Genomic DNA, 25,781 nt, shown 5'->3' on the forward strand with positions numbered 1-25,781 from the left:
CCCGCGACGGGAGGGGCCGCGATAGAGAGGGGCCCGCGCACCGCGATGAAGAGCGGTCCCCGCACCGCGATGAAGAGTGGCCCCCGCTTGCCGCAACTGGAGAAAGCCCTCGCACGAACCGAAGACCCAACACAGCCAAAAATAAATAAATAAATAAATAAATAAATAAATAAGAAAATCCTTAAAAAAAAAAAAAAAAAAAAAATACTATATTTAATAACAATGTCAAAACTGGGGAAGAAATGGAATAGTGACTGAAGAGTAGAAAGAAAAGGGCATGGGCTTCCCTGGTGGCGCAGTGGTTGAGAATCTGCCTGCCAATGCAGGGGACACGGGTTCGAGCCCTGGTCTGGGAAGATCCCACATGCCGCGGAGCAACTAGGCCCGTGAGCCACAATTACTGAGCCTGCGCGTCTGGAGCCTGTGCTCCGTAACAAGAGAGGCCGCGATAGTGAGAGGCCCGTGCACCGTGATGAAGAGTGGCCACCGCTTGCCGCAACTAGAGAAAGCCATCGCACGGAGACGAAGACCCAACACAGCCATAAATAAATAAATAAATAAAATGTCAGAGCATATAACTTTCACATACTTTATAAAAAAAAAAAAAAGAAAGCAAAGGGCATTCAATGCTTCTGGAGCTGGAGGACAATAGGTATGAGGACACACTAGAGATCCGTTTTTAAAGCAATTACACATTTTTTGATCCTCCACTTACAGCAATTCATTTTATTCATTATGCATATACCATAGAACATTGTAAAAAGATATTTTAAAACAAGCTATGTTGTATTTATACTTAACGTGACATTTTTGGAATCCTTTCACATTACTCAGAGGTGTACCATCTTCATTTTTCATTGAGAAGGCCCATAGGAAATACAGTCTCAAAACTATAGGAAATACAGTCTCAAAACTATAGGAAATACAGTCTCAAAACTATAGGAAATACAGTCTCAAAACAATATTTGTTTAGTTCTGCTTAACAACAGTAAAAGTTCTACAGTCAGGGTTATCCATATATCAGTGTAACTTGTATGGACGATTAAATAGCTAGAAGCATTGATTCAACTGCTAAATGCAGCTGTCTCAGTCAGGAAGCCGACCTATTTCTAGTGCTTACTAGTCAGTTGCTCCCGTTTTAATGGCTTTGCCACCTTTGACCCAAAGAAGTAAAGAAAGAAACAAATGTTTCATGTAATTACCTTCAACAGTAACTGATATTTAGTAATCCGTTGCACTGGTTTCAGTAAATAGGAATCTAGACCAAGTCTGTGTTTTAATTTTCTTTGACATTCCTGTCATTAAAATACAATTATCAATAAATTTAAATTGACATTTACCTATGAAAATGTCAAATGTTCATTGATTAGACCCAATGCATGCATGTTTCTTACATCTCAAGGAAAATTTACCAGAAAAATTGCTGTTATATATGGTATGGAAATTGTAAGAGGCAGTATGTCTAAAAAACTACAGTAAACTTTATTTCGAGGATCGGAGAGGTAGAAAATCCCCAAATTTCAAAGACTAAAAAGTTTTTATGCATAAATTCACAATGATGTGGAAACGCTTAAAAAGTAAGAAAGCAATGAATGACTATAGGTTAACATGACCAAAAAGTTCTTCAAAGTATCCAAGAAAATTAACAAAAGGCTCAGCTCTGCAGGCCAAGACCCAGAAAAGAAATAGGTTGTACTGAATATAAATCAGACTGGGTATGAGAAGAGTTTTTTAAATATCACAAGAAAAATACAGCCCTTATCAACTGGTGCTACATTTCATCTGATTATTGGCTTGCTGCCACTATAAATATAAAAGCCATGACTTTGAGTCCTGGGAACATTGTAGGGTCCATAATTAGGGCAAGATGGAGCTGTTTAGGATGAAATCTGCGTATAGGAAGTGCAGAACACAAAGGGAATGGGAGAGGAGATATCTATGGAAGATCCAGGACCCTCCTCTGTATGTGATAAAATCCAATACATAATCTAATTCGATTATCAACTTTTATGGTTAAAAATGGTGGACTGATACATGTATTTAGCTCTCCACTCATGAAACCCAATTAAAGTGATGGAAAAGTTATTTTTACAACGAAAAACCCAAAGTTACAAAGATGAAAGAGGGAAAAACATTGACAAAATTTGGAAACTGGCAGAGGGAAAAGCCAAGGAACAACTCAATTTATGTTAAAGAACACACTTCCCCCTCCTCCACAAAGACTCCAGAATCAAGTACCTCTGAAGTTGGAGATGAAGGTGGGGTTTGAAAAAAGATGGCTGTTTAAGAAGTAATTTTAAAAGTTTGTTTAAGAAGTAATTAGATACTAACCAGTGTTGGTAGAGGTGTGGAGCAATCAGGCCCCTCATACACCGTTGGTAGGAATGTAAAAAGGTGCAGCAACTTTGGAAAACAACCCAACAGTTCTTCAAAAAGTTAACAGGGGCTTCCCTGGTGGCGCAGTGGTTGAGAATCTGCCTGCTAATGCAGGGGACACGGGTTCGAGCCCTGGTCTGGGAAGATCCCACATGCCGCGGAGCAACTGGGCCCGTGAGCCACAATTACTGAGCCTGCGCGTCTGGAGCCTGTGCTCCGCAACAAGAGAGGCCGCGACAGTGAAGAGGCCCACGCACCGCGATGAAGAGTGGCCCCCACTTGCCACAACTAGAGAAAGCCCTCGCACAGAAACGAAGACCCAACACAGCCAAAAATAAATATAAAAATAAATAAATAAATAAAAGATTACTATTAAAAAAAAAAGTTAACAGAATTACCATATGACCTAGCAATTTCACACCCAGGTCTATGGCAAAGAGAAATGAAAATAATGTCCACACAAAAACTTGTACACAAAAGGTGGAGACAACCCAAATGTCCATCAACTGACGAATGGGTAAATAAGATGTGGAATATCCATCCCTACAATGGAATATTATTAGGCCATAAAATGGAATGAAGTTCTGACACTTGCTACAACATGGATGAACTGTGAAAACATGATGCTGAGTGAAATGAGCCGGACACAGAAGGTCACATATTTTAAGATTCCATTTATATGAAATGTTCAGAACAGGCAAATCTATAGTGACAGAAAGTAGCTTCGTATTTGCAGAGAGCTGTGGGGCTTGGGGGAAAATGGGAGGTGACTGTTAAAAGGTATTTTTTTTTTGGAGTGATGAAAATGTTCTTAGGTTGACAGTGGTGATGGTCGCACAATGTTGTGAATATAGTGAAACTACTGAATTGTACATTTTAAAAGGGTGAATTTTGTGCTATTTTAATTATATCTCAACAAAGCTGTTACCAAAAAAAAAAAAAAAAAGAATTAAATGAGAATTAAATCTAAACAAAGCAGCACCGGCAGCAGCAGCAACAGTAAGCATCTGAGCCAGCACGCCACTGTGCAAAACTGGGTGGCTGCCGCCCTTGTCCCCACAGCAGAAGAAACGATGTTTATCTGAAAAGAGTGAAACAGAGGGCCTTTGGACTAGGGAATACCAGGTCCAGCTGACGGCGTCATACCATATTGAAAGCAAAGAGATTACTTGAATATTTATGTACCAACTAAGAGACTCTCAGCCTTTCCCCCCACTTGGCTACCAGAACACTGGCAGCCAGATCCTTATTCTCCAGGTAGCAGACTGGAGAATCTGACCAGCCTGAGCAAAAGGACCTAAACATACAGGTCTTGGGGATCCTCCAAGGACCCAACAGTGAGGACCATGGTCAATAAACCCACATAAGCACAGGAAACTTCCAGTGAGCTTTTTAGTGCTTATTCCTAACGCAAGTGGACAACCAAATATCACCAGACATTTGAGGAAAGTGACAGAAACAAAAAAAAAAAAGAAAAGAAAAGAAAGAAGAAAAGCAATATGAAGACAACAGAAACTCTGCAAGGAGGAGAAAGCTATTTTTAAAAGGAAAATCTATTATAATTCTCCTCATATAGATAAGTAAAGATATTGAATTCATGAAACATAAACAGGGTTGTACTGAAAGGAACATTCAGAGAACAGAAATGGGTAGAGGCTCTTCAAAATTAATAACATGATGGCAGAAACAAAACCCTCAACAGAAGGACTGCAAGATAAATCCCAGAAGATACAGCAACAAGACAAAGACCCAGAACATAGAAAGAAAAGATAATTAGAGGACTGGTCCAGAATCTCCAACATCTGTACAATAGAAATTCCAGAAAGAGAAAATGGAGAAAATTGTGTGGAGAAAATCAAAGGAAAAAAAATCCAAGTAAATTTGGACAAGGGGTTCCAAATGCAAAGGGATCACCATAAGATTGGATAATGGCAGAGCACTGTGATATTTCAGAACCCTGAGGATAAAGGAAGCTCCCATAAGCTTTCAGAGAGGACAAAACTAGGTCACGTGCAAAGGAACAAAAATCAAAATGGCATAAGATTTCTTAACAGCAACACTGGAAACTAGAAAACAATGGAGCAAATACCTTCAAAATTCTGAGGAAAATTATTTCTTACATAGAACTCTATACCCAGTCAAGCTAGCAATCAAGTGTTAGGGTAGAATAAAGACATTCACAGACATGCAAGCTCTCAAAAACATTTACCTATCATGCACACTTTCTCAGTAAAGCTATTGGAGGATGTATTCCGCTGAACAAGTTAATAAAACAAGGAAGAGACAGATATGGCGCCTAGGAAACGGGAGAGCCTAGGCAAGAGACACGTGAGCAGACTCCCCGAAATTGATATTCACCAGCATTCCAAGATGGCAGCTGTACAATGGGCTTAGTGAGTCTAGATGAGCAGGTCAGAAGACTCCAGGGGAGATTTTTTCAAGATGAAATTCAGAGAAAATATAATGTTTAAATGTACTAGAAGAGATTGATATAACTCTCACAACTGGGAGAGTTTGGGGTAGAATAGGGATAAGTACCTAGAAAATTAAGTGAGTAAAAAAAGACACTTGTAAGAAAAACAATAAGGAAGGAAAAGCAACCGTCTTATTCCACATTATTCACCTGAGCACATAAATTACATAGTCTTAATAATTTAACACCGTATATCAATCTAACCAGAGTTACACAATATAACTAGATTGGACGATTTGGAGGAAAAGAAGTGTGTGAGAGTGTGTGTGTGTGTGTGTGTGTGTGTGTGTCTGCGTGCTGGGGAGCAAGAACAATGAAAGAAAGCTACATCCTCATCTTCCATCATGGGAAGTAGCAATATGAGTATGATATTTGGAGGTATGGAGGTAAATACCGAAAGAAGTAGCTAAAAGAGCAGAAAGTAGTTGCCTCTGGGGAGCAGCATATATGTTTGTGTGCATGTATGTATATTTTGGGGAGGGTCAAACCGCTCTTATATATATATATATATATAACTTACTTAAAGCAGAAAATGAATTTATAAATAAGAAATATCCCAGTATCTTCCACAGAGAGTACATCCAATACCTGAACAATTACTATACCTGGAAAAAGGCGCATTCTGAATACTTCCTCCAAATTGCCTCTGACCTGGGCTTATTCTGACAGTATTTTGCATACATTTGAAAATCATCTTTCTGTGATAAAAAGAAAATTCAAGGGTATTAGCAATTTGTGAGCATGTACTTTTCTTATCAAGGAAGGCTGAGCAAGAGTGAGTATGGCCAAGCATCACAGGGAATGTGGCCTAAAGGGCCTGTCACACTGGAAGCTGGTCAGAAGCCCTCTTTATATTCCAAGAACAGCATGCCCATCAGACCAGGTAGAGGGACACATAATTATCCAAGGAATTTCATAACTTCCATTTACCAAGTTTAAGAGTTAGAGGGAGAAAAGAAAAGTCAGAGGGAGAAAAGCCTTCTTTGAATGAACTATGAAAACAGACTACTTTTTTCATTACTATGAGGTAATAGGGTACCAAGAAATATGCTCTTTCTATGCTTTCAGTCTCTCGACTCCCTAGTGAATGAACTTATAGTAACTCCCGAGGTCTTTGGTTCCTCGGAGCATCATCATTGTACTGTAACACTGCGAGGTATCTGCCCGTGCTATTCTCTCTCCCTGGAATCATCTTTATTTGACCCTCATGTAATGGGCTACCTCCTACTCACTCATTATCATTCATCTCATGAGTCATCTCTTCTATACAGCCATCATTTATACCTCCAGTCAATATCAGATGCACCTCTTCTTGGCTCCTATAGGACCCTTTGTATATCTCTAATATACCACATCTCACACTGTACACAATGGATTCCCTGTCTTTCTATGAGGATGGTCTCGGTATTCCGCATTGCCTAGTAAAGTGCTTGGCACAGAGTAGGTATTCAGTAGATGGCTGTTGAATGAATGAACAGATCAACAAGCACTTATTAAACCCCTACTGATTGCCAAGAACCATGCTGATCTTATTAGAGATACAAAAATACATAGGATATGGACCCTGCCTCAATGAGCTTTCCATCTAGTTGGAGCAGATTTCATGAATATGTGTAAAGATGCGTAGTAATGTAAAATTCCCAATGAGTAGCACAGACATTAAGTACTACAGGAGTTCAAAGGAAAGAGAGGTTGTTGTTGCTTAGGGAGGTCGGGGAGGAATTTGGCCATGGTTTAAACGCATTTGAAGTTTGGATATGTTGAGAAAGGTTCTGCCTTATCCCTATTATCTTCTCACACCATAAACGCTTTCTGAGATAAGATATCTCCTTGGAAGCTTTCAGTGATCATCTCTATCAAACTGACTCTCAAATCAAGACAAAACTGATCTTTCAAGAAGAGGAGGAACTAGATAAGCAGAGAACATTGTGAGAGAAAACTCTAATGGAAGAGAGTATGATTACAAAGCCTGGGAAGTCAATTGTACTAAGTACACTCTTAGGACACAGAGAAATGAGCCTCCCTGAATGATCTTGTAGAATAAAAGGAACACACAGCTCCCCATTTTGCAAAGTTCCTGTGATAGATGCCTTGGTGTCTGAAAGCCAGACTCCATTTGATTCAAAGACTTCACATGTATTAGAGGGGAATATCAAGGCATCTCTTAGGCTAAAAATTAACCAAGCCAAGAATGGTTGTGCTGAGATGATCCCAAATCTCCCATCTTCACAGCCAGGATGGTCCTTGGACTCCTGGGATCACCCAGGGGTCAGTGGACACAAGCTGAGCCATTGTAGCATTTGATACCACAGAATACAATGGCCATTTGCACGTTCGAATACCCCATTCCTGTAACAAAACTTGGTTTAGCCTCAAATACTTGCTGGAGTGATGTGTTTCCTCCAAAAACATAAAGACATAAAAAATAATGCCTACCTTGTCTCTAAATCTGTAAAATGGCCTGCTCTTTTGGTGGCCTATATTTATATATTTTGAAATAATCATTGAACTAACCCTTTCCAGGAAACAAGGTCCCACTCCTTCTGGAGCAACAACGCAATTTTCCAGACTGCTCATGAAAACGCTGTAAAAATTTCAAAGAAAAAAATGATATGATTTTGTGTGAAATATGCTAAATTGGTCAATAACCTTTTAAATAATAATCATGAAAAAGAAAATTCAATTCAGCAATTACATACTTGTTATGGAATTCATATATTTCTGCCATATTTCCAAAGAGAACATCCTTTTTATTTCTCAGGAGAGGTGGTATAAGGTCAAACATCTCTGGATTATCCATCTCCTCTCTATAGCCCTACTCAAAATAAATACATTTATTCATTTAAAAAATATTTACATCAACATTTGATTGGGCCACCAAAGGTATAGGTATAGCCGAACATATATGGGATTAATGGGTAAAGTTGTTTGTAATTTTAACATTCAAATTTTCTAGTTCCCAAATTTATCCACTATTATTATTATTATTTTAGATAGCAGAACAAGGAAGTCAAGGTTTTCTACTCAATGGGTAGAATAAAGTGACAGCTCTTTGGCCTTCAGGGTAGCTTATAGGAAAACAAAATAGAAACAAAATAGGAAACAAAATAGAAACCAGGTATGAAAAATGATATTACAGGTCATTAACTTCTCCTTAAACAGGCAATAATTGTTTGGGTTTTTTCAGACCAAATTAATATTATGACATTTGTATCAAGAGAATGTTTTTCTCCCATACTTAACGCTTTACATCACAATCTCTAAAGAGCACCCTGGGAATAATTATAACGATCTGCTGTATTCCTAAGGGAACAGCTTATCTGTTCTGTAATAAATTCTGAACCTACAATTCTCACTGCTGAGGGAGAACCTGAATATGCACATTTAACAATCAAGGAAGGAGACAAAAAGAGAAGTCTGCCCAAAGCACTTCCTAAAAGACAGGAAAATACGATCTGAGTCACTTACCAACAAAACAGCAAATAGTTCCCGAACATACACCCTCTCTGTCTGTACCAGCTCATTTAGGACGTGGCTAAAATGAAAGGACCACATTTGTCAGTTATTTTATGGCTTTAGAATTGTATTGCAACATTTCACTTATTATCATTATAAATTGTCTAAGATGAAAATTAATAATGCAGGGGAACTACCAATGGTTTGGTTTTATCATCAAAACATAAAATTAATTCTATGGTTTCTAGAGTAAGTACTATGCACAAGACTCTTAAAAATTTTTTTTAAAAAAGAGGAGTGGGGCTCAGGAGTTATTTTTAAATGAGAAAAAAAACCCCATCTTATTTCTAACTCACTAAGCTTAAGAATCATTTACTAAAAATTCACAAAATCTATTCCTAAAAATCTGGGGAATACTTTTCTCAATTAGCAATAATCGTGCCTCGGATAAACCTCATTGGCTATGATACTGCCACTGCGCAAAAGCTGGGAATACTTTTTTGAACAGCACAGTTTCTGTGCTATAGTTCCCTCTCTCTCTCAGAAAAAAATAATATTAGCATTTTAGGCACAATTTTTCCTTTTTTTCCCAGTAATGTTCTGAAATTTTCCAAGACATGATTATACTGGTTTTCCCAAATATAGATCATACTTAAGTTTCTGTAGTAATTTTTTTACTGTCTCTTTAAAATAAAATACATTTTCCTTCCAATGTGATTTCTAATTGACATCATATTTAAAATTTATTTCCTCACTCCCCAATATAAGTTACCCATTTAATTTAACTTCTATCCTTGGCCTCTTTTAAATTTTTACACTTTTAAGAACTAACATTTAACCATCTTTGACCATAACTTGCTCCAAAATACTGGCTACTTACTCAAAAGTCTGTGATATAAAATTTAAAAGGTGAATATTCATATGTGTGGAATATTAACATAATAATATAAAAGTGAACAAAACAATGATTTTTATTAGCACCTATAAAATCACATTGTATATCTACATAATCCTTTGTAGTTTTTGAAACACTGACCCATTCACTCTCACCTCTTTCATAAAAGAGGAGACTAAGATTCTGAAAAGATCTAGTTAATTTTCAAGTCACATAAACAGAATATAGGTTGGCCAGGCCTAAATCCAGGACTTCTGACACCTTCTCTAGTGTACTTTTCATCACATCCAGTAGAACCCCATTCTGTGAACTCAAAATTCTAAGCACATTTGCCTTGAACACTGAATCAGAGCCTCCTACTGGTAGATGTATATATGGGTGTATGTTAATAAACAAAAGATACTTCTTTAAAACATCCAGGCTATTGCCATTGTCCAAACTGGAGGACTGAGCAGAACTACTCTTCTCCTGACAATCATGCACCGCTTCAATCTGAAATGAAAATAAAAGTGAAATTAGCATCTACGTAGGTATAGTTCTTTTTCATGGAACTCTAGGTCAAATTAAGTTTTCTTCTTTCTACGTTCTAACTGTAGAGATAAACTGAAAAGTAACACTATGAGTATGACTTTTTCAGAAATAACTTTGATATGTACTAGTTAAAAAAATGATTTTAGTTGCCTAAGAGGACAGATTTAAGATATTCATTACCATTTACTTTATATGTTAAGTAATGTTTCATTTCTTTGGCACTTCGGGAAAATGAGGTTAATTCATAAAAAGTTGATTGTACTGGGACTTCCCTGGCGGTACAGCGGCTAAGACTCCGTGTTTCCACTGCAGGGGGCATGGGTTCGATCCCTGGTTGGGGAACTAAGATCCCCCATGCCGGGATTTCCCTGGTGGTGCAGTGGTTAAGAATCCACCTGCCAATGCAGGGGACACGGGTTCGAGCCCTGGTCCAGGAAGATCCCACATGCCGTGGAGCAACTAAGCCCGCATGCCACAGCTACTGAGCCTGCACTCTAGAGCCCGTGAGCCACGACTACTGAGCCCACGTGCTGCAACTACTGAAGCCCATGTGCCTAGAGCCCATGCTCCACAGCAAGAGAAGCCACTGCAATGAGAAGCCTTCACACCACAACAAAGAGTAGCCCCCGCTCGCCGCAACTAGAGAAAGCCCGCGCGCAGCAATGAAGACCCAATGCAGCCAAAATTAAAAAAAAAAAGATCCCACATGCCATGCGGCATGGCCCCCCCCCACCGCTGCCAAAAAAGTTGATTGTCCAGATAACTAAAGTTTATTCATTGAAGAACCAACATGGCTTTTTTTTTTTTTTTAATTTTATTTATTTATTTATTTATTTATTTATTTTTGGCTGTGTTGGGTCTTCGGTTCGTGCGAGGGCTTTCTCCAGTCGCGGCAAGCGGGGGCCACTCTTCATCGCGGCGCGGGGACCGCTCTTCATCGCGGTGCGCGGGCCTCTCTCTATCGCGGCCCCTCCCGTCGCGGGGCACAGGCTCCAGACGCGCAGGCTCAGCAATTGTGGCTCACGGGCCCAGCCGCTCCGCGGCATGTGGGATCCTCCCAGACCAGGGCCCGAACCCGTGTCCCCTGCACTAGCAGGCAGACTCTCAACCACTGCGCCACCAGGGAAGCCCCCAACATGGCTTTTTAATCTTACTGATTTTTTAAAAATATTTATTTATTTATTTATTTGGTTGCAGCAGGTGGACTCCTCAGTTGTGGCTCGCCGGCTCCTTAGTTGTGGCATGCAAACTCGTAGTTGCAGCATGCATGTGGGATCTAGCTCCCTGACCAGATATCAAACCCGGGCCCCCGGCATTGGGAGCTCGGAGTCTTAGCCACTGCACCACCAGGGAAGTCCCTAACCTTACTGATTTTTTTATGGAAATCTGGATAGCAAATATTACATGAATCCTTGAATTCTTTAACCAAGGACACACAGTATCACTGACCCTTTTCCCAAAGACTCAGTGGCATCATCATGAACATGAATGATATGATAAAATCTAATGACACACTCCAAGGCCAACAAGATGTGCAAAACTGTCTATTGTGTCTTGAAATGGCTGTGACCTGTTTATCTCTGCTCTCTGCCACATGTCAGTGATCTCCTTGATCCTAAACCGCTGCCTTATTTTGCAGACTCCACAGGACTTGGACTGCCCTACTGAGTCGACTGCATGAGATTTGTGATGGTTATTTGCTCTTTGGAAGCATATTCCAGGGATCTTGGCTGTACTGGACAGCTGAGCTTGCAAAAAGCCTAACCCCCAAGTAAATGTAGTGTTACTTCTTAACAGCTACAACCGAAAATGAAGTACAGGATCTATCACCTGAAAAGCATCTCCACACGATATGACCTACTTATTACTGATACACGTGGAAAGGAACAAACATTCATTGACTGCTTTCTATATATTGAGCAGGCACTGTCTTAGGTGCTCAACACACCTCATTATATCTAATCCGCACAGCAATTTAGCAAGTGATGGCACACTGATCCCCATCCCCGTCTTACAGATGGGAAAACTGAGGCTCAGAGAGGTTTAGCAACAGGGCCAAGGTCACGTAGTAAGTGATGAAACAGAGTCAAGCCCATGGTCAGCCACCATTAACATGCTCCCTCTTTAAAAGGTGTGCTTTGGGAATTCCCTGGTGGCACAGTAGTTAAGAATCCACCTGCTAATGCAGGGGACACGGGTTTGAGCCCTGGTCCGGGAAGATCCCACATTCCACGGAGCAACTAAGCCTATGTGTCACAACTACTGAGCCTGCACTCTAGAGCCCGCGACTCACAACTACTGAGCCCGCATGCTACAGCTACTGAAGCCTGCGTGCCTAGAGCCCGTGCTCAGCAACAAGAGAAGCCACCGCAGTGAGAAGGCCGCGCACCGCAACGAAGAGTAGCCCCTGCTCACTGCAACTAGAGAAAGCCCGCGCGCAGCAACGAAGACCCAATGCAGCCAAAAATTAATTAATTAATTAATTAATTATTTTAAAAAAAGAACACACAAAGAAAACGTAGGGTGCTGCAGTTTTGAGGAGGCTACTCTCTGCAGATACTAGAATATCATGGCTAACTGAAAAGGAATCTTAAATCTATCAAGAAATGAATAGATGTCTTTTTTGAGCCCAGGGGATGGTCCATTAGAATCTGTCCTTTGTCCATGTTTCATACTTGCAGGACTGGAATCACTTATGAAAGAAATCTCCTTTTGCAAGAAGATGCAACAATTGTTTAGGTGAATTGAGGTGGGGGCAGGAATGAGAAGCTGGAACTTATGTGAGATGTTCTACAGCAATTATTCTGAACTTGAGCCAAGACCTGAGAAACTGCTCATATATCTGGGGCTATGCCAGTACTGCAATTAGACACAATGCAACAGCAGCTTTTTCTTTTAGATGAAATCGGCTTTTAAATGCACAATATTGGTTTAGTGAATGAAAAAATATGGTTTTAGCCCCTATCCCAATTCTGCAACTACAGCAATAAGGCCAATTTTGAATTAATTAATGATATTTACTTTTATGTTGCTCTGATTTTGTCTCCAAGTCTTCCTCCCTGGTAGAAAAATATGAAAGAAGAATTTCAAATGAGAATTAAAATCAACACTTTTCATAAAAATACGTGCATGTGTGTTAGAGAGACATTAATGTTCCATCATGTTTATATTAGTATTTTTAAATCACACTATACATAACAGATGATTAGTTAGACTTATCTATATGATTTCAACTTCTTACAGAGTATGATCTTGCTATGTATTCACCCATTCTCTCATTCATCAAACATTTGCTGGATTGCCGAGCAAGCACGAAGCTAGGTGTTAGTACCCATGATTATTTGCAGGTTTAGTGTTCATTCTGATAACATAAGCATTTAATCAGATCGTAGCTCACTGATTAACTGAATCAAAAAGAATTTCGGAAAAAAATCTCAAGTTAGTTAACTAACAATTATAGCCTCTGACATTTATTTGGCACTTACTACATGCCAGGCACTATTCTAAGCCCTACATGTGCATTTTCTTTTTTAACCCTCAAATCGACCCTAAGCAATAAGTACTACTTCTATCCCCATTTTATAGGTAACTAAGCTTAATATCTTGTCCAAGAAGCAGAATTGGTACCCAAATCCATATAGTCTACTATCAGAATCCGTGTTTCTAACCACTATATAAAACAACATTTCTGAAGCACATTAAAATGCTAAAAGAAAACCAAATAAAACAAAAAAAATACTTTATCAAAATTCCAAGCTTTCATCTTTCTGTTCTTCCTACGTAATCTTTCTTTTTCTTTCTGTTTAATCTTTCTGTTTTGTTTACAAAGGGTGAGCCCCTGTATTATTAAGAAAGGAGTCCAGACGTTCCTCCACAGCCCAGGGCATGGTCCAGTCAAAGACTAGGCCGTTTAGGCTCCTAATTCTCAGGGCTGCTGGAAGGAATAGACTTTTTGTCCTTTCCTCCTCGGTGGGAGCCATTACAAGGCCCACTCAGGGAAAGACTCTGTTGTTAAGTTCTCTAAATCTTATCCTTCACTTTCATTTACTTAAATATATATTCTATATGGGAATATTTACCTTTACACGATATATGTGTAAATAGATAAATATAAATTAGACTTAGTGGCAATTACCATATAAAATCAATTTCTCAGTAAATACTGATACCCATCACCTTAAAGAAACTTGATATACAGACATCCAAAGATACTTATAAAGGAAACTTAGGGAGCTTTACTTATTAGCTTTACTAATTAATTCTTTGCAAATACATTAAGAGGTGAAAAAGGAATATATACACAATTTATGAAGAATGCATCTTTTTCTGAAAAGCAAGGTAGATGTATTCATTCTTTTAACAATATGACTATGTATATATATATATATAATTCTTAAGCACCTATACTCTCTGCTAAGCTTTGTGTCTGGTGCTGGGCATACAAACGTGAACTGCACACAGTCCCTGCTCTTACAGAGCTTATAGTCTAGCAAGAGAGACAGGAAACAGGCAATGACGCTAAAGCTGAGAAGAAATGAAGAGGGGCTTGTTATGCCATAGCATGAACACCTGACCGAACTGGGGTGCAGGGGAGGGAGAGGCAGGAAGGAAAAGCTTACCTGAAGGAAGAGGCCTAGAGATAGGAAATCTGATGGCGGAGTAGGAGAGAACAGTAGGTGTAAAGTCCAAAAGGCAAGACAACTAGGGGCATTTAAGAAAAGAAAGTGGGAAACAGGGAGACTGCTGTAGTTGCCAAGGCAACAGATGGTTGTTAGGCTGGATTCCGGAAGTGGCAGTGAGGGCTAGCAGGGCAGATGGAAACAAGTGGATTTTCTGGACTGATTAGAGGTCGGGAATGAGTGAGAAAGGGGAGCAGGAGAAATGGCATCAGTTTTGGGGTACGCTGAGACTGAGCTGCCGATAGGAAATTCAAGGAGGCAAATTGGAAACGCAGACTCTGAAGTTTAGGAGAAAGATCTAGACTAGAGCTACAGATCTGGGAGCTCAAACCACATTTTACCCCTCGCACACAATGTTCTCCCATAACTTCCCTCTGTATGAAATGTTAATTCAGCAAATAGTTACTACATCTTGCTAGGTGCCAGGCACTGTGTTAGATACAAGATTCTATTTGATGCAAATTAATGAAAATAAACAAACAAAAACAACAAAAAAACAGTTTGACTTATTTTATAAAAAATTAACACTTATGCCTTGATTTGACCAAATCTTTTTTTAACCAAATCTTATATATTTGGCTTAGCAATTAAAAGTCTTGAAGAATTATTTGGAACTGATTGTTAGAATCCCCACTACTCACAGACCAATTAGGTAAAATGAACAGTGTTTGTAGCATAAATAATGTTCTGATTTAATTTAGAAACCATGATGGATAACAGATAAAGTCATTTATCCGTCCATGTCATTTATTCAGTAAGCTGCCTTCTTCCTTATAAATACATTAGGCAGTTCTAAACCGAGGCAAATTCAAGCTACTCCCAACAAATAGTTTTATTCTGGGCGACAGAGAGTCTCTACAATGAAAGCAAGCTTGATTTATTTTAACATGGCCAATTGTTTTTCCTGTTTTCGTCTTATGAGTGGTCATTTGATGAAAGGGAATAATCTACTTTTTATATAGTTATTTTCCAAGGTAAGTTTAGTATTGAGAGAATAATGGATGCTTATTATGAAAAAAAGGAGAAAGTTAATCCTAGGCAGAATGCAAGAATGAATTGCTGCTGGTTTTAGATGCCAAACTGGTTTTTCACACGTACACAAACTCAGAAAATGTACTGATGAAAAGTAATAAAGATGGGTACCTTTTGAAAAAAGTTTACATGCTTGAAAGAAAGAGTATCCAACTCCCACTGCAGAAAGAAAGTGTAACGCCATTAAATAAGAATATCAGAAAGAAAAAAAATGAAACAACACAAAACAAAATGTACTTTTAGTGACTAAGGCCTTGAGTGGGCCTTGGGCAGTCTTTTCAGAGCCCTGTTCCTCAACCCGAGGCATGCCGCTTTCGGAACGCCCTCAGAGCAGTTGAGCTTTTAGAAGACCATAAAGCAAGAGGCCTTAGTCATGAGGGAAAGAATAGTCTAGTTTATTGAGTATTTTTTTATATCCTACAATTTTTTTCCACTTTGTCTTCACAACAACACTTTGAAATCAGTAGGTATTATTGTTCCTATTTTACAGACAAGGAAACCAAGGCAAAACCAACAAAGGAGATTAAGTGAACTGCCCAAGGTCACATAACCCATGAATGGAGCCAGAAATCTGAGCTCTGTCTTCTGTTTAGGAATATCAACCTATTCTATTTTTATTCTCATAGCTGTTGGTTTTTATCCCCTATTGGTTGTTTGTTCTTTTTATTCTTTTTCCCAGTATCTTCTTAGTATAATTTATTTATGGCATTGTTCATGGTTTTACTTGTGAGTATATTTTTATATTTAATAACTGTTAACTATATAACTTTTATCATCTTAGCCTAGCTATCTGCTTTCATCACCTCGTTTTAATCTGATCCATGCTGGGGCTGAGCTGGATTTTTATATTCATTATGCCTGGCTCAGGCTTTCTCTGATTTTCAAAGCAGTTCCCATCATTAATGAAGTCTCTGATTCTCTCAGATCAAAGAGACCGAATTTAGTCCCATGTTCACCCTCTCAACTAACTTAGGGCCCCAAAGGCCAAATTTCTTTCCCCTAAGAGGCCCCAGAGGCAGCTCAAGAAAAACCTTGGGGCAATAGTCATCTTATTTCCAAAGTAGCTCAACACCACAGTGAGGATAATTCTTTTATCCCATAGAACGTAGAAAACAGAAATGGATATTACATGTTTAACACTAGTCTACAAAGATTAAAGTGAGTAAATGAGCTTTGTAACAGTTAATTACCAGTGAAACTATTCAATTTACCTGTGCCTATTAGAAAAGGCAATTCATTCAATTACCTATCTATCTTATCATTCACTTACTAGAAGCTTATAAGAACCAAGTAATAGTTTATCCCAAGAAGTGGTAAATGTATGCGTGTATATACCAGTTTCATATGCTTTCCTCCACCTGCTGAAGAAAAGGGTGAGTTTGATGCTAGTATAATGTTCATATTCATTGCAAGACTGGGCAATTCCGTCCAGATGTTCATCATCCTGTACTATACTATACTACTACTATGTTTAATTATTGTACGATAATCTCTATCACAACTCCTGCCTTGTGCAATATAATTTGTACATGACCAAGGACGCTAAAAATAAAATTTCAGTTTCTCGGGACTGAAGAATGAGTTCAGCATTTACATCAAGAGTAACAAAGTAAACAATAGCAGGGAAAGAAGAGATAGAAAAGGGGAATGTAAGATACTCTACCTTGTTTAGGTGAAAAAAATGGTTCTCTAGATCTGATCAAACTGTCAGAAGCAGGTACTACAAATGGAATTGGCCTCACATGCTTATCAGTCAGGTTTCTGAAACCGGCTTGTTGGTTCTCAAATATACTTCGGATGTTTTCAAGCTTGAGTTGTATGGTCTGCATTTGAGCCTGCAGGTTGCATAAAAATTCTATGAAATAGTTTCTGAAATGGGGGTCATTACAAATCCTATTACATTTCTCAGACTCAGATAAAGAATTAATATAGAAAAAAAAATTAATATAGAGTTTAATATATAACTGGAAGAAATTTAGGAAAGTAATGGGAAACAGATTAATGCATTATTTCACATGGTTATAAAACCAGAAGGTCTCAGCCAAAACAACTTGAAGAAGAAATTTATCAAGCAGTCATGAAATAGGTCACTGCATAAAGTGATTTACCCTTCATTGGCTGAAAGGGGATCAAGGCCTGAAAAGAAGGCGTGTTTAGTACGAGAAAGCCACCAAGTTAAGCGTTATCACGGTACTTTGTTATATTTCAGCCTGCAGGACATTCTATAGTTCACCATGTTGTAAAAGGCTCCTCAGAGCCACTGATGATTTGAGGCAGCTAGAGAATCACTTGGGTATCGCCATGTTTCTGATCTTCTGGGGCATTCCCCTCAGATCTGCAGCTAAGAATGGATTTAGATACTGCTCCAAACTTAAGAGTCAATGAGACATTTTAGCAGCAAATAGCATCACAAATGCTCTTATCCACAATGTGGAGACAGGGCTTCATGGCAGCTGCCAACAGGGTGGTGCTGAACTAACCTATAGCTCTCTCCCCCTGCCAACACCAGCCTCCGCTGCTCCCCATTCCCCAAGAAGACCCAGATCCTTCCCTCATCTCTTCATCCTCAAACTTAGTAGGAAAGCCAGATCTGTGTCCCCAGAGCTACTGCTGGTGGTCACTGCAGCACAAAGGAAAGATGTTTTGGGTAGAGTGTTCTTGATATGGGTCCAATATTCTAGGACAGTTTTGGGCCTTAGTCCAAGGATGCACAAGAAAATGTATGTGAGAGCTCCTAGTATGTGAAAAGAGTTTAAAAATAAGGCAGTCATGGGACTTCCCTGGCAGTCCAGTGGTTAAGACTCTGCGCTTGCATTGCAGGGGGCACGGGTTCGATCCCTGGTCGGGGAACTAAGATCCTGCGTGCCGCGCGGTGTGGCCAAAAAAAATAAATAAATAAACAATAAATTAGGGACTTCCCTGGTGGCACAGTGGTTGGGACTCCGCCTGCCAGTGCAGGGGGACACAGGTTCGAGCCCTGGTCCGGGAGGGTCCCACATGCCGCGGAGCAGCTGGGCCCGTGCGCCACAACTATTGAGCCTGCGCTCTAGGGTCTGTGTGCCAAAACTACTGAGCCCACGTGCCACAACTACTGAAGCCCATGTGCCTAGAGCCCATGTTCCGCAACAAGAGAGGCCACTGCAATGAGAAGCCCGCTCACTGCAACAAAGAGTAGCCCCTGCTCGCCACAACTAGAGAAAGCCAGCGCGCAGCAACGAAGACCCAACGCAGCCAAAATAGATAGATAAATAAATAAATTAAAAAAAAACAACAATAAATTAAAAAATTAAAAATACTGCAGTCAGAGCTCAGAAAGGAAATTACTCTTCATTATAAGGTAAACATAAGCCTTTGAATTCTTTGACGCCTAACAGTGGCTCTGATATAACCCCTAATCCTTAAGAGAACTGTGTAATTGCAATGTGATATAAAGTTACCTGTGAAGCAGTAAAACTCTTATCAACACTAATGCAATTATAGTTTTTTAAAGTTTGTTTACTTGCCCCCAAAAGCCTCTTACCTTCAGTTCAGGGGATAAAATCACATCAAATTCATACTGCAGGGTTTCAGGATCATAATTTATAAAGGGTAGAGCCATTTCAAGAAAATTTTCGATGTCTTGGAGGGCTTTCTGAGCATCTTTTTTAGAATGAAACTTATTTATTTCTTGATTAGCCAGAAGGCACTCTCCTTCATCACAGCACTGGCGAGCCTGGTGAGCAAATCACACACATGCACAAACCATGAATGAATAAAGAAGAAATATGTTTGTCCCTTAGGAGAGTGTTTATCAGCTCTGGCTTCTGTGAATCAGAGTTGTTTTCAGAGCTGTTAAAAAAAAAAGATATCTGGTTTCTACCCCCAGAAATTCTGATTCAGTAGCTCTGGGCTGTAAGCCAGGCATTTATATTTGTACAGCATTCCACAGGTACTTCTTTTTTTTTTTTTTTTTAATTTATTTATTTGTTTATTTTTGGCTGTGTTGTCTTCGTTGCTGTGCGCGGGCTTTCTCTGGTTGCGGCGAGCGGGGGCTGCTCTTTTTCGTTACGGTGCGTGGGCTTCTCATTGCAGTGACCTCTCTTGTTGCACAGCACGGCCTCTAGGCATGTGGGCTTCAGTAGCTGTGGCATGCGGGCTCAGTAGTTGTGGTGCACAGGCTTAGTTGCTCCGCTGCATGTGGGATCTTCCCGGACCAGGGCTCGAACCCTTGTCCCCTGCGGGCTCGAACCTGTGTCCCCTGCATTGGCAGGTGGATTCTTAACCACTGCACCACCAGGGAGGTCCCTTCTTTTTTTTTAATTGAAGTATAGTTGATTTACAATGTTGTGTTAATTTTTGCTGTACAGCAAAGTGATTCAGTTATACATATACATACATTCTTTTTCATATTCTTTTCCATTATGGTTTATTACGGGATACTGAATATAGTTCCGTGTGCTATACAGTAGGGCCTTGTTGTTTATCCATCCTATATGTAATAGTTTGCATCTGCTAATCTGAAACTTCCACTCCATCCCTCCCTCACCCCCCCCTCCGCCTTGGCAACCACAAGTCTCTGTCTCCACAGGTATTTCTGACACACAGCCAAGTTTGGGAAGTGCTGCACTCATTTCATAATGAGGAATTCATTCTGCAGCAGGTGTCTGACCATTCTCTCAACACCAGCACTTCAGCTGCACGCTATTTTCCCAAAATCAATAATTGAAATATGAAACTCCTTGCAAAATATCAAGTGTAATATAAATGCATAATGATTGCCAAGGACAAGGATAAAAGTTTCCTTGCCAGAGAAGGAGATGTACAGATTAGAATGCTCACATTCAGATCCGATGCCTATAAGTGATACCCCTATTTTACATTCCACTGCCACGATCACAACTTCTCTTCACCGCCTAATCATCAAAGGGGTCAGACCCACAAGCCATGGAGGAATAGTTTTCAATCACTGTTTGTTATTGCTGTAACTATGAAATGTGGAATGAGTGTCAGGCTTTAGCAAAATGCCCCCAGGGCTTTTTCAAGTGTTCTGATTGCAAACTATCGCCAGGGCAGAGGCTACAGAGATGGACCGAAAATACAGAGGAAGCCACTGCCACCACCATGTCAATATTCAGAACAGAGGCCAAAATTCGTACAATACTGGACCTGCTCTGAATATTGCAAAGTAGACAGATTAAACAAGGATAATCAAACTCAGTCCTTCAGACTTCTTATAAATTTAATTCCAAAGCTATACCAGACCTTAGCCCCATAGCCTCTGAGAAGGACCCAGGAAAAAAAAAAAAGTATCTTCTCTTTCAGAAATGCACGATGTCCCATGACACTACCTGCTGGAGGATTTTATGCATTTTAAAGGTCCTGCTGAGCTGTATCCGTTTGGTTTTGATCTCATTCACCAAAATATCAGAAAGGTAACGTAGCTCATTGCACCTCTGGCAGATCAAATCCAGGGCGTAATGGTGACTTGCTGCGAGCCTGTGTCCATGTAGTATCACGAACTGGGCCTTTGCTAACAGGTCCTGATTTTAAGAAAGAAGGGAAACAAAAACTGCATGATCTCTGTGTGAATAGAGGGGGAGAAAAGAATGTAATTAAACAAGCATAATTGGTTGAACCAGAGACAGATATTGCCAAATATACAGTTTGTTGTCATACTTCTGCTGGCTGCAAAAAAAGCTATGGCAGTGATGTCATCAGAAGCTCATGCACTTCTGGTCACAGAAACAGAAAATTAACCAGCCTGCCCAGAATGTGGATTAGATTTGTTCCTCCTGGTATGTACAGATATAAACTTTTTTTTTTAATTATTAGCACCTTTAATTATTATTTATTTTATTTATTTATTTTTTTGGCTGTGTTGGGTCTTCGTTTCTGTGCGAGGGCTTCCTCTAGTTGCGGCAAGCGGGGGCCACTCTTCATCACAGTGCGCGGGCCTCTCACTATCGTAGCCTCTCTTGTTGCGGAGCATAGGCTCCAGGTACGCAGGCTCAGTAGCTGTGGCTCACGGGCCCAGTTGCTCCGCGGCATGTGGGATCTTCCCAGACCAGGGCTCGAACCCGTGTCCCCTGCATTAGCAGGCAGATTCTCAACCACTGCGCCACCAGGGAAGCCCCTATGTACAGATTTAGAACAGAACCACATATATCAAATGAGGTACACAAAAGCCAAGTGAAAGCTAAGGGATTTCATATCACTTCAGTCTTGGAAATCCCATTCGGTCTAGTTGGCATCTACCTGAGTACTTTACACACATGAAGTGACCGTCACAGGGTTTCCCTGTCAAAAGGGATCTCAGCAGCCTAGCCTCTACTCTATCAACTACTGACCGCCCCCCAACCCCACCCAGTATAGTGCAAGATGGAAAAGTTCTGGAGATCTGTTATACAACAACGTGAATACACTCAATGACCTGTACACTTCAAAATGGTGAAGATGGTAAATTTTATGTTGTGTGTCTTTTACCACAATTAAAACTAAAAATTATTCAAAACAAAACAAAATGAAAACAAACAAAACCAAACCAAACAAAAAATTCAAAGCTCCCTAGTTTGCAAGCCAGTTTGCCTTCTCTTTCTCCTACACCATAAAGATTTGTAAGTTGCCCCATGATCACAAAGATCTACAAGCACAATTTCAGAACTGGGCACCACAACTGCTGCCTCTCAATTTTGGTTTTTAGATGCTTGTGGTACACCCATAAATCTATTTGTTTGCTGAGAACACACCTTAAAAACAATGGCCTTGCTCTCACATATGAGACAGGAGAGCAAAGCTAGAATGTGCTGAGTATTAAAGCCATGAGTCCAAGCTTTAAGACCAGCAGAACAATGATAGCTGGCTCTTGTGGGTACTTACTATATATCCATATATCCCAGGTACTGTGCTAAGTGTTTTTTGTTTTTTTTAAAAATAAATTTATTTATTTTATTTATTTATTTTTGGCCGTGTTGGGTCTTTGTTGCTACGCGCGGGGCTTTCTCTAGCTCTGGTGAGCGGGGGCTACTCTTCGTTGCGGTGCGCAGGCTTCTCATTGTGGTGACTTCTCTCGTTGTGGAGCACGGGCTCTAGGCGCGCGGGCTTCAGTAGTTGCAGCGTGTGAGCTCAGTAGTTGTGGCTCGTGGGCTCTAGAGCACAGGCTCAGTAGTTGTGGCGCACGGTCTTAGTTGCTCCGCGCATGTGGGATCTTCCCGGACCAGGGATTGAACCCGCGTCCCCTGCATTGGCAGGCGGATTCTCAACCACTGCACCACCAGGGAAGCCCTGTGCTAAGTGTTTTATCTACAGCATCTAAATAAATCCTCACAATCACTCTGAGAAGTAGGTCATCACATCCCCAATGTATAGATGAGGACACTGAGGCTTAGAAAACTTAAATCGACTTACCCAAGGTCACACAACTGGTAAGGCTAAGTAGATCTATCTGTATGAATCTATGTTTGGTTCAATTGCATATATCAAATGATAGTTATTTAAGGAATTATGTTGTTATGTTTCCATCATTTTCAAATACCAAATAGCATTCTTGATAGACATTTTTCTAGCTTTTTCAAAACGATTTATGCTCTTGTTCCTATTGGTGGGCCTGAAACAGTTACAACTACATAACATAACTGCAGAGTCAAATCAGGCCCACATTGAACAAAACAGAATATAGACCAATATTACTGAACCAATTATACAGATTGTTGCTATGAGAGATTAATTATAATAAGGGTTTATATTACTAAAAAACATCAAAATGTGACTATTATACTCCATAAATATAGAGAACATCTAAAATGTAATCTTACCTGAGAATTTTCATCTAAGTTTTCCAACTTTTTAATTTTTTGTTTTACTTGAGCTATATTCCCTGTTACATCTGCCAACTCTGCTTGTTGGTTTAAAAGAAGTTCAGCTTCACTCACGAGCTAAAAATAAGGGGGAGAAAAAGTCTTAAAAGCATATAGATTATTAAGCATTTTCCCTTAATAATCAAGTTTTGTAGTAAATGCTAGCAATTAAGAACATCAATATGGAAAAATTGCACATATGGAAAATGTCTTCAGTTATTTTATTCACAGAAATCAATTTAATCTGTTAAAATTTAACCTGCTAGACATCAGTGTGTACTGATGATTTATAAAAGATCACTATGTACATGTAAGGGCATGTGTATATGGACAGGTATGGAAGTATATATACGTGTATATACATGCATATATATTCCCTAGCTCTATGGTGAATGGTTCTAGAAACAAAGACCCTTCAGTAGCAATGAGCACACCTAGCACCCAGATCTTGGTCTTTAATATCATTTCCCAGAAAAAGAAACCGGGGCTTTGCAGGAAATTGGCTGGTTCCAGGGCTGAGGCAGAGTAGGAATAAGATTAGTTTGGAACATCTCTTTATGCCAGGAAGTAAAGAAGTGATCAAAATGTTTGGACATGTCACAAGGACACAGCAGTCAGGTGGAAACACCAAAACAGTTAAGAACAGTAATGAATTAAAAACTAGAAGCCATGAGCCCAATAAATAGATAAACACCAAACAGCATTCTTTTTTTTTTTGAAAACCCCCCTTTATTTGTTTATTTATTTATTTGGTTGCACTGCACAGCTTGTGGGATCTTAGTTCTCTAACCAGGGATTGAACCCGGGCCCTCAGCTGTGAGAGCGCAGAGTCCTAACCGCTGGACCGCCAGGGAACTCCCCCAAACAGCATTCTTGATAGACATTTTCCTAGCTTCTTCAAAATGATTTGTACTCTTGTTCCTATGGATGGGCTTGAAACAGTTACAACTCCATGACATACCTACACTGAGATATGAAAATCAGCATTTCACAACCATCATACTTTGAAGCTAAACTGGATGGGGAATTTTTGATGAGGAGCAAGATATTTGCATGGCTTTAAATTTTCTCCCCACATACTGTCTACTAGTTGCAAGAGGGAAAAAAGTAACTATACTCTGGAGAAATTCAACAACACTCTGACGGGGTGATCAAAACCCTTACCAACAATGAGGGGCAGATGGACCTAATCTACCTGCAGATGTGATACCCCCCCAAAGGAAACATCACTTATGCAGTATTCTTGCTGGTCATGTGGAGATTAATCTAATCATGAGACAATGTCAGACAAACTCAAAATGGTGAATATTTTATTTAAAAAATGACTGTATTTTTCCAAAATGTCAGTGTCATAAAAGACAAAGAAAGGCTATGGAAATGTTACAGATTAAAGGAGACTAAAGACACATGACAACTTAATGCAATACCCGACCCTCTAGACTGGATCCTGTGCTGAGGGGGGAAAATGATATAAATGGCATGATTGAGTCAATTGACAAAATCCGAATACTGATGGCAGATAATTAGAAAGCTACTGCATTATTCGTAAATGTACAAAATTTGATCGCTGTACTGTGATTATGCAAGAAAATATTCCTATTCTGTATGTTCAAGAGTATCTCAAGTTTGAGAATATTCAATTTTTTCTTGTAAGTTTGAATTGCCAAATAAGCCTTTATTTAGTTAATTCCTAAATATCCAGAATCCATCTGCATGTCACTATGAGAGACAGATCGTGTCAGTGAGATTACAATCCAAGACAAACAACAGCAATACTGATCAGAGGCAACAATGACTTCATGAAACAGACTATAACCACGGGACAAGAATTTAACCTGGAGGCAAATTAACATATAAGTAGAGGCGCAATGGGTCTATTCAGGAAAAGTGCTGTTTTTGCATGTGTTTGGTTGGGGAGGAGGGACGGACACAAATAATCTGGAAGGCCCAAGAGCAATTTGACCTATTCTGTCTTTAAGAAAGGTTTCATGGAGAGCACAGCACTTCAAAATCTGAATCACTGGAGGGAAAAGGCTGGTAGTAACTGAGCCCTGAGTCCAGAATGCAGTGCCCCTCCCCCAACTGATTCTGCCAGACGAGTCAGCCACTCATGGGTAGAAACAAGCTGACCACGTGCAAGAGAGAGAAGTGAGTTTTCCTTGGACCCTTGGGAAAATACTATGACAGAGACTGGGAGAAGCTTGGATGCTGACTATTAAAGAAAAGAAGAAAATAAATCCATATGGGATGGATTTTTCAGAAGGATGGAACTAGAATATACTTATAACCTTTTAAATAATGTATAATTAAACATGATTTAATTTCATACATCAGGCTTTTCATAGAAAATAAATTGCTGGATCAGAAAAAAATGTTTCGTTAGATTATATTAAATATGGTCAGCATAGATATATGGTATTTTAAAAATCATGAAGGAATTTGGCATTATTTCCTTGGAAAGTTATCCCATAGGCTGAAAGCATTTTGTATCTAAAATAAATTTGAAT

At 39.6% G+C, this 25,781-nt stretch overlaps 1 protein-coding gene and 1 pseudogene across 10 annotated transcripts in view; both read right to left on the reverse strand.

The window, feature by feature from the left end:
* Positions 1-25,781, reverse strand: part of MCF2 (MCF.2 cell line derived transforming sequence) — a 66,054-nt gene that overhangs the window by 23,937 nt on the left and 16,336 nt on the right. For 4 of the 10 annotated variants that reach the window (XM_028165022.2, XM_057539147.1, XM_057539141.1 and 1 more), the window contains 12 exons: positions 23,233-23,352; positions 20,770-20,961; positions 18,963-19,154; positions 17,106-17,277; positions 15,554-15,601; positions 12,753-12,790; positions 9,604-9,692; positions 8,318-8,384; positions 7,549-7,664; positions 7,364-7,433; positions 5,455-5,547; positions 1,203-1,295 (listed from right to left, as the gene is read on the reverse strand). In XM_028165022.2, coding sequence (XP_028020823.2) covers positions 1,203-1,295; positions 5,455-5,547; positions 7,364-7,433; positions 7,549-7,664; positions 8,318-8,384; positions 9,604-9,692; positions 12,753-12,790; positions 15,554-15,601; positions 17,106-17,277; positions 18,963-19,154; positions 20,770-20,961; positions 23,233-23,352 — 1,290 coding nt within the window. The remainder of the gene's footprint in view (positions 1-1,202; positions 1,296-5,454; positions 5,548-7,363; positions 7,434-7,548; positions 7,665-8,317; positions 8,385-9,603; positions 9,693-12,752; positions 12,791-15,553; positions 15,602-17,105; positions 17,278-18,962; positions 19,155-20,769; positions 20,962-23,232; positions 23,353-25,781) is intronic. The other 6 variants (XM_057539148.1, XM_057539143.1, XM_057539150.1 and 3 more) reach the window with 3 other exon arrangements.
* LOC114236988 (U4 spliceosomal RNA) lies at positions 8,666-8,792 on the reverse strand (annotated as a pseudogene).

This window comes from Balaenoptera acutorostrata, chromosome X, assembly GCF_949987535.1.
Source record: "Balaenoptera acutorostrata chromosome X, mBalAcu1.1, whole genome shotgun sequence".
Taxonomy (NCBI): Eukaryota; Metazoa; Chordata; class Mammalia; order Artiodactyla; family Balaenopteridae; genus Balaenoptera; species Balaenoptera acutorostrata.